General features: G+C 44.9%; 1 protein-coding gene across 1 annotated transcript in view; it reads left to right on the top strand.

Moving 5' to 3' along the window:
• Positions 1-12,718, top strand: part of ACAD11 (acyl-CoA dehydrogenase family member 11) — a 125,428-nt gene extending 112,710 nt beyond the window's left edge. The window contains exons 19-20 of the mRNA XM_044295835.1: positions 4,862-4,971; positions 11,007-12,718. Of these exons, the coding sequence (XP_044151770.1) occupies positions 4,862-4,971; positions 11,007-11,118 (222 nt within the window). The 3' untranslated portion in view covers positions 11,119-12,718. The remainder of the gene's footprint in view (positions 1-4,861; positions 4,972-11,006) is intronic.
• The last annotated feature ends 512 nt before the right edge of the window (positions 12,719-13,230 follow it).

Here is a 13,230-nt window from a genome sequence, read left to right as displayed (position 1 = left end):
GCCTTCATTAAAAACAGGGTTATATAGAGAGGCTAGGGAAATAGGTTCCAGTGTTGGTTGGGGTTGCCCCCGTCAGAGAGAGTGCTCTGCTCAGCCAGTGTTGGGGCACAGCTTTCACTGAACACCGCAGAAAACAGACAGTAATAGGGATGAATATTGACCTCACCACCCCCATCAATAAATTAGGAATCAGATATTTAAACTTGACCTCAATCTCTTAATGTGGCAACAATTGATTCATTTGCATAAACTTACTGTATTTTAGTGTTACTAAAGTAAAGGTTATGTTTTAAATCTGATAACTTTACATATAGTGTCTGGCACTTGGCACCCCCACTATCAGCTGTGGTGCCAGGCAGGAGGTTCTGTCCACTGTGTAATGGCTGTGCCAGCTAACAGGTGCCCAGCTCCCATTCACTTAAATACTGCACTACGCAGTGGACAGAGCCTTCTGTCTATGGCTTCGGCCACTGTTGTTTCCAGCGGCTGCAGCAAAAAGCTGATCAGTGGTGTTGCCAGGTGTCAGACACCTGCTGGTCAAGGGATTAAAGGGGTAGGATAGGGCTAGGATATGCCCTCATTGTCTGATAGGTGTGGGTCCCACCTCTGAGACTCGCACCAACAACAAGAACGGAGCGGGGAGAGCTGTGGCTGGAAGACCCCGGATTTCCCTGGGTCCGTCCACCACCAAGCGCTAGTGATATGCTCCCATTGTCTGAGATGGCAAAACCCCTTTAATAATCCTATTGCTAGAGGTTTATGCCAGTAAACCAGTTAAATCCATTTTACAGCAACACAGTTCTCTTCTGTGTATAATGCTCAGTGTAAATGAACAATCTATCCAGGGGCGTAGCTAAAGGCTCATGGGCCCTGGTGCAAGAGTTAGACTTGGGCCCCCCTTCCCAGTGGCGTTGCTAGGGCTGGTGTCACCCGGTGCGGTAGAAAATGGTGTCACCCCCCCTGGGACGAGTCACGTAGGGGACGTCCATCAAGCTCCGCCCTGCCGCCGCCGCGCCGCTGACATCCCTTCACTGAGCCTGCCGACCAACCCAAGCGGTAACCCACACTGCCCCACATAAAAAATATGCCCCCCACACTGCCCCACATTAAGTAATATGCCCCCCACACTGCCCCACATTAAAGGGGTTCTGAACTTTGTTTTAACTGATGATCTATCCTCTGGATAGATCATCAGCATCTGATCAGCAGGGGTCCGACACGCGGGATCCCCGCCAATCAGCTGTTTGAGAAGGCAGCGGCGCTCCAGCAGCGCCGCGGCCTTCTCACTGTTTACCGCTGGCCCAGTGACGTCACGACTAGTATCAACTAGCGTGGGAGGGGCTAAGCTCTGTTTACTTGAACGGAGCTTAGACGCGCCCAGGCCATTTGATACTAGTCGTGACGTCACTGAGCCAGCGGCGCTGCTGCCTTCTCAAACTGCTGATCGGCGGGGGTCCCGGGTGTTGGACCCCCGCTGTTCAGATGCTAAACAAAGTGCAAAACCCCTTTAAGTAATATGCCCCCCCACACTGCCCTCAATTATGTACTTTGCCCCCCACTAAGTAATTTGCCCCCACACTGCCCTCCATTATGTAGTTTGCGGCATTTCCAGGAAATGCACTTTAATGCTCCATGAGTCATGGAGCATTAAAGTGCATTTCCACCTTCTGTTCAAGCTTTACCCTGGCTGGAGGCCCCAACCCCCTGCCCCCCCTAAATATAATAAATACTATAATGGGGTATTAAATTAAATCTAAATATAAAGTCAATATGCGCTCTCTGCGCTACCTACCACACCTCCTCCTCCCTCAGGCGCGGCAGTGGCAGGTCTGGCTGGCTGTGTGAGTGAGTCACCACCCAATCCATTAGCTCCAGACTCGAGTCCTGGGCCTGCAGGCTGCTCCTGCAGTGCAGCCGCGGCGGCGCTACTCACCAGGTAGTCACACCCCCTTCTTCACGTGACGGCCGGACCGACATCCTTGCTACTGAGTAAGGAGTAGTGATGGGAAGTTCGGATCTTTTAGGTGAATCGGTTCATTTGAATCAGCTCATTCAAATGAACCGATTCATGAATTGGATCTTCGGTTCACTTGCTGAGTCACTGACTGCAGAGCTGAGTTGACTCGCAAGTGAACCGAAGACTCTAGGTGCCGGTGCGCATGCGCAGATGCTTGATACATTCGATTCACTTGCTGCTGACTCAGTGCAGTCGGCTCTTCAGCTCTCTAATTAGTAATGAGTCAGGATCAGGAAGAGTGATTTATCATAGTGATAGTGAAGGGAAGCTGAGGCTGACGCCGGACAGGAGGACTCAGGAGTCAGAAGCTGTCACTGTGGTGTGCAATGTGCATGGTTACCCACAGTGACAACAGTCTGACACTGACAGGAGTACAAGGAACCAAGTGAAGTGAAATGTGAATGTACAGGGAAAGCTATGTGCTGAATAGATAACAGTATTACAGTAACACAGTCACTGGCTGATAATAAAATAGTCCCCACAGTCATCACTCAGGAAAATAACTAGCGTGCAATTTGTGCACGATTTTCTAATAAACCTGAAGAGAGATTGTCACCCTGTCGGATCCGTCCTGCCACCGCTCCGTCCCCGGATCCCATTGACTATAATGGGGACGGGGTGGAGCTCCAGCACGGCAGTTTGCGGTGAGAGGCCGCCGGACTAAAAAGTTGGACATGCAGGACTTTTAGTCCGGCGGCCTTTCGCCATGCACTGCCTTGCTGCGCCGGAGCTCCACCCTCGTCCCCATTATAGTCAATGGGGACGGAACGGTGGTCCGGCGAAATAACGGCAGGACAGATCTGACAGGGTGAACAGCCTGTCGGATCCGTCATGCCGCTAGTGTGAAAGTAGCCTTACAATCTCATGGCTTCTGAGCAACAGATCGCGTGGTCTTCACAGTCATCTGCTGCCCAGAAACAATGATTCTGTAGGGGGACGAGCAGTAGCCATCCCTCATGCACATGGCTCACAGGCTCAATATAGAGTAAGATCAAGATATAACACACTCCGTCTCCCACATGAACGGTGACATCTCTTTTGACAGCCAATTTGATCCTAAAGGGTTAATTCAACCTGGAATCTAAACTCTGTGTCATCTGTCACTTCTCTTAGGCTACTTTCACACTAGTGTTTGATCGGATCCGTTCTGAACGGATCCGATCATAATAATGCAGACGGAGGCTCCGTTCAGAACGGATCCGTCTGCATTATATTGGCATATAAAAGCTAAGTGTGAAAATAGCCTGAGCGGATCCGTCCAGACTTTTACATTGAAAGTCAATGGGGGACGGATCCGCTTGAAGATTGAGCCATATTGTGGCATCTTCAAACGGATCCGTCCCCATTGACTTCCATTGTAAGTCTGGACGGAGCCGCACGCCTCTGCACAGCCAGGCGGACACCCGAGCGCTGCAAGCAGCGTTCAGGTGTCCGCCTGCTGAGCGGAGCGGAGGCTGAACGCCGCCAGACTGATGCATTCTGAGCGGATCCGCGTCCATTCAGACTACATCAGGGCTGGATGGAAGCGTTCGGGTCCGCTTGTGAGCCCCTTCAAACGGAGCTCACGAGCGGACAGCCGAACGCTAGTGTGAAACTAGCCTTATCTCTCTGCTCCTATCCCTGACCCTGGGTTCAGACCTGAGCGTTCTGAAACGAGCGCTCTGTATGCACGATTGTACGGGCGTTTACAATCGCGCATACAGAGACAAGCGAACACACATTGTCGCGCGTTCCCGAATATCTCTATGTACGGGAACGCGCGACAAAATGCCCCAAAAAAGCTCAAGAACTTGTTTGATCGTCGGGCGTTTTACAGCGCGATCGTACGTGCTGTAAAACGCCCAGGTGAGAACCATTCCCATAGGGAATCATTGGTTTCTCCTTGTTGAGCGTTTTACAGCGCGTAGGAACGCGCTGTAAAACGCTCAGGTGTGAACTTAGGGTTAATCTTATCACTGCTTCAACAAAAGCAGCCAGACAGCCTCAGCCTCAGTGTGATGTAACCTGTTCTACAGCCTGACTCACAGCTCTTTTAACTCAAAGAATCGAATGAGTCACAAACTTTTAACTTGTGACTCATTCGATTCCTTTCTATTCTTAGACTCCCTGCACTTACTTGTGTGACTCAGACGACTCGATTCAGAGAGCTGCTGGTGTGCTGTGCTTGCCTTGCCCCCTCAGCTCTGGTCGGTGATTGGTTGGTGGGCGGGGAGGGGTGGGGCTGGCAGAAGCCAGCTTCCACTCTAAGCTCATATTGCGCTCCTCCCCGTCCCTCCCTCAGGCTCCCTGCTGCCAGCGTCTCTGCATTTTCTGTGTGACCGATCCGAGCCGTTTCAAAACGGCTCGGATCAGTCAAGGAGAACTCCAGCGGCCGGCGGGTGACACCCCATCAGACTGGTGTCACCCGGTGCGGCCCGCACCCCCCGCACCCCCCTCGCAACGCCACTGCCCCTTCCCTCAGTGCTTTGTGTGTCTTCTTATGCAGCACAAGGGTATTTGGGCCCCCTCAGGCTCCTGGGCCCGGTAGCGACTGCTACCTCTGCACCCCCTATAGCTACGCCCCTGAATCTATCCAACTACAGATATTTTCTATCTCCACTAACAGGTAGGGGTCCCATCCTCGGAGAGCCCCCTAGGTAATGATGGCTAAGGGAAATTGCCCAGTACATTGCACCTAAAAATCATCTGTACTTAGAAATTGTTCTTGCAGTGGAAAGACCTTCATAACAGGCATCCCTCTGATGTACTAATACACCAATGCTTCCTAAATGTCTTATTGTGTTGTTATCCTATGTTTTCTAGTTTTTTTTGATGAACACAGAAATGAACTTTTGTTCTTTGTAGATCGCAATGATTAAGGTTGTGGCACCTAGAATGGCATGCCAAGTGGCTGATCGGGCAATCCAAGTGTTTGGAGGAGCTGGGGTGTGTCAGGATTTTCCACTGGCTTTCATGTAAGTGGTTGTCTCTGCTAATGCAAAATTATTACAATTTATATGTGCCAATGAATTCAAAATATAATACGCATCTTTTATAAAGTGGAACTTTTTAGGCTACTTTCACATTAGCTTTTTTTGCGGATTCGTCATGGATCTGCAAAGATGCTTCAGTTACAATAATACAAGTCATGAGTAAGTCATGAACGGATTCTGTTGTATTTTGTCTTCTATAGCCATGACGGATCCGTCTGGAACACCATTTAAAGTCAATGGGGGGCAGATCCGTTTTCTATTGTGTCAGAGAAAACGGATCCGTCCCTATTGTGTGTTAGGACGGATCCGTCTTGCTCCGCACCACATTGCGGACAAAAAAACGCTGCTTGCAGCATTTTTCTGTCTGTGATGAGGACGCAAACAAATGGAACGGAATGCATTTTGGTGCATTCAGTTTTGTTCAGTTCAGTTTTATCCCCATTGACAATGAATGAGGACAAAACTGAAGCGTTTTCTTCCACTATTGAGATCCTATGACGGATCTCGATAGCGGAATTTAAAACGCTAATGTGAAAGTATGACTGCTTGAAGTTACATGCCCATAGCCAGACCTGCCTTAAAGTGGTTATCCCATTTCGCCTTTTCATACGTAGCTGCTGCCAGCGCGCAGTTCACTTCCTGGATTCTGGCTGGGGGCGGGCTTCATCTTGATTGAAGTCTTCTCCGGGCCGTGCGCTGGACTTGACGCGCACGCGCCATGGTTATTTATTCCTGGCCAGTATAGTACAGAGCCGGCGGGCGCGTTCGCGGCTCTGTACTTTTCTGGCCAGGATCTCTATGGGACTGCTGGAGATAGCAGAGTACAAGAAGCAGCAGTGCCCAGTATCTTGGGACGAAATATCCTCATTCAAAAGCAATAAATATATATATATATATATATATATATATATATATATATATATATATATATATACACACACAGTACAGACCAAAAGTTTGGACACCCCTTCTCATTCAAAGAGTTTTCTTTATTTTCATGACTATGAAAATTGTAGATTCACACTGAAGGCATCAAAACTATGAATTAACACGTGGAATTATATACATAACAAAAAAAAGTGTAAAACAACTGAAAATTTCATATTCTAGGTTCTTCAAAGTAGCCACCTTTTTGCTTTGATTACTGCTTTGCACACTCTTGGCATTCTCTTGATGAGCTTCAAGAGGTAGTCACCTGAAATGGTCTTCCAAGAGTCTTGAAGGAGTTCCAAGAGATGCTTAGCACTTGTTGGCCCTTTTGCCTTCACTCTGCGGTCCAGCTCACCCCAAACCATCTCGATTGGGTTCAGGTCCGTGACTGTGGAGGCCAGGTCATCTGGCACAGCACCCCATCACTCTCCTTCATGGTCAAATAGCCCTTACACAGCCTGGAGGTGTGTTTGGGGTCATTGTCCTGTTAAAAAATAAATGATGGTCCAACTAAACGCAAACCGGATGGAATAGCATGCCGCTGCAAGATGCTGTGGTAGCCATGCTGGTTCAGTATGCCTTCAATTTTTAATAAATCCCCAACAGTGTCACCAGCAAAGCACCATCACACCTCCTCCTCCATGCTTCACGGTGGGAACCAGGCATGTAGAGTCCATCCGTTCACCTTTTCTGCGTCGCACAAAGACACTGTGGTTGGAACCAAAGATCTCAAATTTGGACTCATCAGACCAAAGCACAGATTTCCACTGGTCTAATGTCCATTCCTTGTGTTCTTTAGCCCAAACAAGTCTCTTCTGCTTGTTGCCTGTCCTTAGCAGTGGTTTCCTAGCAGATATTCTACCACGAAGGCCTGATTTACACAGTATCCTCTTAAGGCCCCATGCACACTGCCGTGTTTCACAGCCGTGTGCGGGCCGTGGAACCCGGCCTGGATCCCTCCTGAGAGCAGGAGCGCACGGCGTCACTGGTTGCTATGACGCCGTGCGCTTCCTGCTGCCGGCACAGTACAGTAATACACTGGTATAGATCATACCAGTGTATTACTGCATTGCGGCAGCAGCAGGGAGCGCACGGCGTCATAGCAACCAGTGACGCCGTGCGCTCCTGCTCTCAGGAGGGATCCAGGCCGCGGTTCCACGGCCCGCACACGGCTGTGAAACACGGCAGTGTGCATGGGGCCTAACAGTTGTTCTAGAGATGTGTCTGCTGCTAGAACTCTGTGTGGCATTGACCTGGTCTCTAATCTGAGCTGCTGTTAACCTGCGATTTCTGAGGCTGGTGACTCGGATGAACTTATCCTCCGCAGCAGAGGTGACTCTTGGTCTTCCTTTCCTGGGGCGGTCCGCATGTGAGCCAGTTTCTTTGTAGCGCTTGAAGGTTTTTGTGACTGCACTTGGGGACACTTTAAAAGTTTTCCCAATTTTTCGGACTGACTGACCTTCATTTCTTAAAGTAATGATGGCCACTCGTTTTTCTTTACTGCTTTTTTCTTGCCATAATACAAATTCTAACAGTCTATTCAGTAGGACTATCAGCTGTGTATCCACCTGACTTCTCCACAACGCAACTGATGGCCCCAACCCCATTTATAAGGCAAGAAATCCCACTTATTAAACCTGACAGGGCACACCTGTGAAGTGAAAAATTTCAGGTGACTACCTCTTGAAGCTCATCAAGAGAATGCCAAGAGTGTGCAAAGCAGTAATCAAAGCAAAAGGTGGCTACTTTGAAGAACCTAGAATATGACATATTTTCAGTTGTTCCACACTTTTTTGTTATGTATATAATTCCACATGTGTTAATTCATAGTTTTGATGCCTTCAGTGTGAATCTACAATTTTCATAGTCATGAAAATAAAGAAAACTCTTTGAATGAGAAGGTGTGTCCAAACTTTTGGTCTGTACTGTGTGTGTGTATGTATATGTATGTGTAAATATATATATATAGAGAGAGAGAGAGAGAGAGGAAAAATCCAGCGGGAGCACCAGCCGAGGTGTGGGTGCAATGTCCAGCACGGGGTAGCGGCAATACCCTAAGTATTGTGGAGACGAAAGAATCCGGACTGCACTCCAAAATGAACGTGAAATATATAATTTATTAAATATTATATATATATATATATATATATATATATATATATAGATAGTTACAGACGTGGACAAAATTGTTGGTACCCTTTGGTCAATGAAAGAAAAAGTCACAATGGTCACAGAAATAACTTTAATCTGACAAAAGTAATAATAAATTAAAATTCTATAAATGTTAACCAATGAAAGTCAGACATTGTTTTTCAACCATGCTTCAACAGAATTATGTAAAAAAATAAACTCATGAAACAGGCATGGACAAAAATGATGGTACCCCTAGAAAACACAGAACATAATGTGACCAAAGGGACATGTTAATTCAAGGTGTGTCCACTAATTAGCATCACAGGTGTCTACAACCTTGTAATCAGCCATTGGGCCTATATATATGGCTCCAGGTAATCACTGTGTTGTTTGGTGATATGGTGTGTACCACACTCGACATGGACCAGAGGAAGCAAAGGAAAGAGCTGTCTCAAGAGATCAGAAAGAAAATTATAGACAAGCATGTTAAAGGTAAAGGCTATAAGACCATCTCCAAGCAACTAGATGTTCCTGTGAGTACAGTTGCACATATTATTCATAAGTTTAAGATCCATGGGACTGTAGCCAACCTCCCTGGACGTGGCCGCAGGAGGAAAATTGATGACAAATCTAAGAGACGGATAATCCGAATGGTAACAAAAGAGCCTAGAAAGACTTCTAAAGAGATTCAAGGTGAACTTCATGCTCAAGGAACATCAGTGTCAGATCGCACCATCCGTCGTTGTTTGAGCCAAAGTGGACTACATGGGAGACGACCAAGGAGGACACCATTGTTGAAAACGAATCATAAAAAAGCAAGACTGGAATATGCCAAACTACATGTTGACAAGCCACAAAGCTTCTGGGAGAATGTCCTGTGGACAGATGAGACAAAAATCGAAGTTTTTGCCAAGGCACATCAGCTGTATGTTCACAGACGAAAAAATGAAGCATATCAAGAAAAGAACACTGTCCCTACTGTGAAACATGGAGGAGGCTCTGTTATGTTCTGGGGCTGCTTTGCTGCGTCTGGCACAGGGTGTCTTGAATCTGTGCAGGGTACAATGAAATCTCAAGACTATCAAGGAATTCTAGAGAGAAATGTACTAGCCAGTGTCAGAAAGCTTGGTCTCAGTCGCAGGTCATGGGTCTTGCAACAGGACAATGACCCAAAACACACCGCTAAAAACACCCAAGAATGGCTAAGAGGAAAAAATTGGACTATTCTAAAGTGGCCTTCTATGAGCCCTGACCTCAATCCTATTGAGCATCTTTGGAAGGAGCTGAAACATGCAGTCTGGAAAAGGCACCCTTCAAACCGGACACAACTGGAGCAGTTTGCTCATGAGGAGTGGGCCAAAATACCTGCTGAGAGGTGCAGATGTCTCATTGACAGTTACAGGAAGCGTTTGATTGCAGTGATTGCCTCAAAAGGTTGCGCAACAAAATATTAAGTTAGGGGTACCATCATTTTTGTCCATGCCTGTTTCATGAGTTTATTTTTTTACATAATTCTGTTGAAGCATGGTTGAAAAACAATGTCTGACTTTCATTGGTTAACATTTATAGAATTTTAATTTATTATTACTTTTGTCAGATTAAAGTTATTTCTGTGACCATTGTGACTTTTTCTTTCATTGACCAAAGGGTACCAACAATTTTGTCCACGTCTGTATATTAGTTCAGCTGCCTATTTATAGGGAGCTTTTTTGATGCTAAAGTGTTATTCCCATCTCGGCCATGAATCGGAATAGACGTCGTATGCGTTGTAGCACAGCCCAATCGGCTTGTTCTGTAACTCCAACTGCATAGGATGGGTATTCGATCTGTGGCCGAGACGAAATCACCCCTTTAACAAGACGCGAATACATGTTTATGTGAACTTATCGCCCTAAAATATGTATGAATGAAGATGTATATTTGTTTTTAACATGGCAGCAAACAGAGCAGGAGACGCAACGGAGCAAAGCAGGGAGAGAGGAGGAGGGCATGATGCGCCTACATCACGTCGTCATGTCAGCGATGTAGATTTGTTTTTAATACATTTTATTAAGTGTCTATTATGTGAGGGCTTCCATATACAGAGGGAACCAAAAATTGTATACACCGTCAACTTGATTTATATAGCCAATAAAGGGTAGCTGTAAGTCATGTTTGACCTCTGGAAATCAAATTAGGGAATGCTCTGCACTACATATCAATTTTCTATCACAGTGCAGGCAGTGTAGCTGGTTTTCTATGGTATACCACATCATTAAGGGTTCCCCACAGGTAGAAATCGAGGGGTGTTAGGTCAGGGGAGCAAGGTGGGAGTTCTACAGCACCTCTTCATCCTATTCAATGACCTGTCAGAATATCATCATGATAGGCTCTCGGATCAGACCAATTAGTTTTCTCCACAAACTCCTCATCCTCATGTACCATGTGTTGAAACCACTCATAGATGCTACAGAACATCATAACAGTGCAGTACTGAGATGTTTATTGGGCTTTCTTCACATCTGCGCTCGTGACTTTCGCTGTTCTGCTCTATCACGGCAGTGCTAGATCTGGCTCATCAGAGAAATCAACATCTGACGGATCTCTATTTACACTGCTGCCTGACAGCCACATAGTGGCTTTAGCCACCGTACTACATATTGACACCATAATTCAATTAGAATTTTTAAAAAGGGCATAAATAACCACTATTGAAATTTGTATACATTTTTGGGTCCCTCTGTATATTGTTTATTGCCTCCATGATAACACTGAACCGGGCAGACCTAAGGACAGACAGGAAATCTGATGCTGCAGATCTCTCTGTAGTGCAGCATCAGGATGAGTCTTATTGCAGATAAGGTGTTTGAGAAAAGTCTGTTGTTGGGATTAAATTAATTTTCTTTCTCCTGGTTGCACCTAGAACAAACTTGTTGGAATTCTGTGTAAAATATAAAATTACATATTGTTTACAGGTATACAGCTGTCCGGACTCTCCGCATTGCTGATGGTCCTGATGAAGTTCATCTCTCAGCTATAGCAAGAATGGAATTAATGGAACAAGCAAAGTTCTTGTCGAAAATGTGAAAAAAAGTTATAGAACTAACCTTAAATTTTCCGAATGAAATGAGATAATTGTTTTCTTGTAAATTATCGTCTAAGCTGATTTAGAACCTAAAATACTGAAAATAGTCTGTGACCAGGACAGACTAACACAGGAATTACATTATTGATTGCAATATAACCACCGAATGGGGCACCAAATCCCTGAATGTCCTGAAATTGTAGAATACCTTGAGTGCCTTACAGTGTGATTGACGAAATGGGCACCACATGGTTATGGCCACAAGTCTAATAGATGCTCCTCCTTCAGAGGTCTGTCCCAGTGGCAGGTTCTCTTTAAACTTCAAAGTAAATGTTCATTTCAGATTTTTTTTTTTTCGCAGAAATCAGGGACCAAGGTTGATATGAGTTCTAGTCATTTAACATATACCTGTCTATACAGTGAGTCTTTGGATACAGTGTCCCATATATTTCTATGTATAATCTTTAAGAATGTCTGTCTGATTCATATCACATTTGAGGTGCAGGTATTTAGAAATGAAAGTATGTTCTAGCCTTAAACATATACCACTCATGGGATAAGTCAAAAAGTTTGCATGGGTTGGAATCTAACTGCTGGGAGCCTCACTGGTCGCTAGAACAGGAGACTTACCTTCAGTGGCAAGGAGAACTTTGAACTGAGCAGTGGTTGAGCATGCAAGCTGCTACTTAAATATATACATCAGTAGTGCAGGCGTCATCTGTTAGTAAACAGAAGAAAGAGGCGCACCATAGGGTGATAACGTTCTATAAAGGTAAGTATTGTGTTCCAAAATGGGAAGCTCACCTTGAGGAGTTGTGCAAACCTTAGGCACAAATCTAGAAGAAGTTTGTCTCAATGGTGTAGGGTGGATCCCAGGAAAGGTGGTATGCAGCCACGGATGTTGTTCTTCTTAACGGGGATGCCTGATTCCCCAAGAAGATTCAGAAGTGCTCACAAACAGGAGAACATCCCTCGGCGCAAGGAATGTTGCAGGTTATTGATGATTTATTGAGCAGAATAACTTTGTTTTATTCTGCTCAATAAATCATCAATAACCTGCATCAACCTGGATCCTCTGGCTGGTTCCTTGCGCCAAGGGATGTTCTCCTGTTTGTGAGAACTTCATTATACATGACACTAATTGAAACCACTAAGCAATATACCCCTTTAATGAGAAACACTTAAAGGGGTTTTACAGTGAATAAAAACATTTCTGAAATGCTAGAAGCACTTTATCCAAATGACAACCCCTTTAAGTCAGAAATGAAATTCTGTAGTAATCTTTGTGATTTACCAGAAAAAGTCATCAAGTTAATCTCCATTCTTAGACTATATCTAATTGTTTACAGGGAATTTAATGTCATTTGAAGGATTATTGGAACTTAACTTGTATTGATCACTTTTTTCATAATACTAGACCTGATGAATTTTATTTCCGTTGGGCGGATTGATCTCTCTTCTGCTAACGTTGGTTATTATTACAATATGGCAAATGTTGGAGTACAATTTCTGTCCATGTAATGAAATTTATATTACTTGAATTACAGTGCTCAATCTTAAAACAATTTTTATTATATTGTAAAAAAATCATTAAATAAATTAAATTAATTTCAGAATGTACATTTTTATTGCTCTGAACTACACCTCTTTTGACTTTTCCTTATTGCTGGTTTTAACGGGAGTCAGCTGGTTTGCATATAAATCTAAGCGTAGCGCCTGGTAGGCCCTCCAAAAACATTCAAATCCATGTGTCTTGTTTGGCAAGAGAGAGATCTGCCTCTGAGAACAGCACTTTTTTGGTGAAAAGCTAGAAATAACTCATGATTTAAAGCATATTTCACCATTTGTCAAACAATGTTATGGAATGGCCATGTATTAGTTACCAGCCATTGGTGTTACTGATAAGGTGACCATTGATAGAAATAGCAGGATAAATTCTGAAGGGCATTGAGCTATACATTCTGCTCAGGTTCAGTAAAATGCTGTAAAACTGATAGGCCAGTGCTTCACAATACAGCTAGTCACCCAAAACATTCAATAACAGCAGCCTTCTTAAAGGGAATTTTTCACCAGTTTTGCTACCCTATCTGAGAGGATTAGTGAGAAGGAGGGCA

This window comes from Bufo gargarizans, chromosome 5, assembly GCF_014858855.1.
Source record: "Bufo gargarizans isolate SCDJY-AF-19 chromosome 5, ASM1485885v1, whole genome shotgun sequence".
NCBI classification, from domain to species: domain Eukaryota; kingdom Metazoa; phylum Chordata; class Amphibia; order Anura; family Bufonidae; genus Bufo; species Bufo gargarizans.
This window is presented reverse-complemented; position numbering and strand designations above follow the sequence as displayed.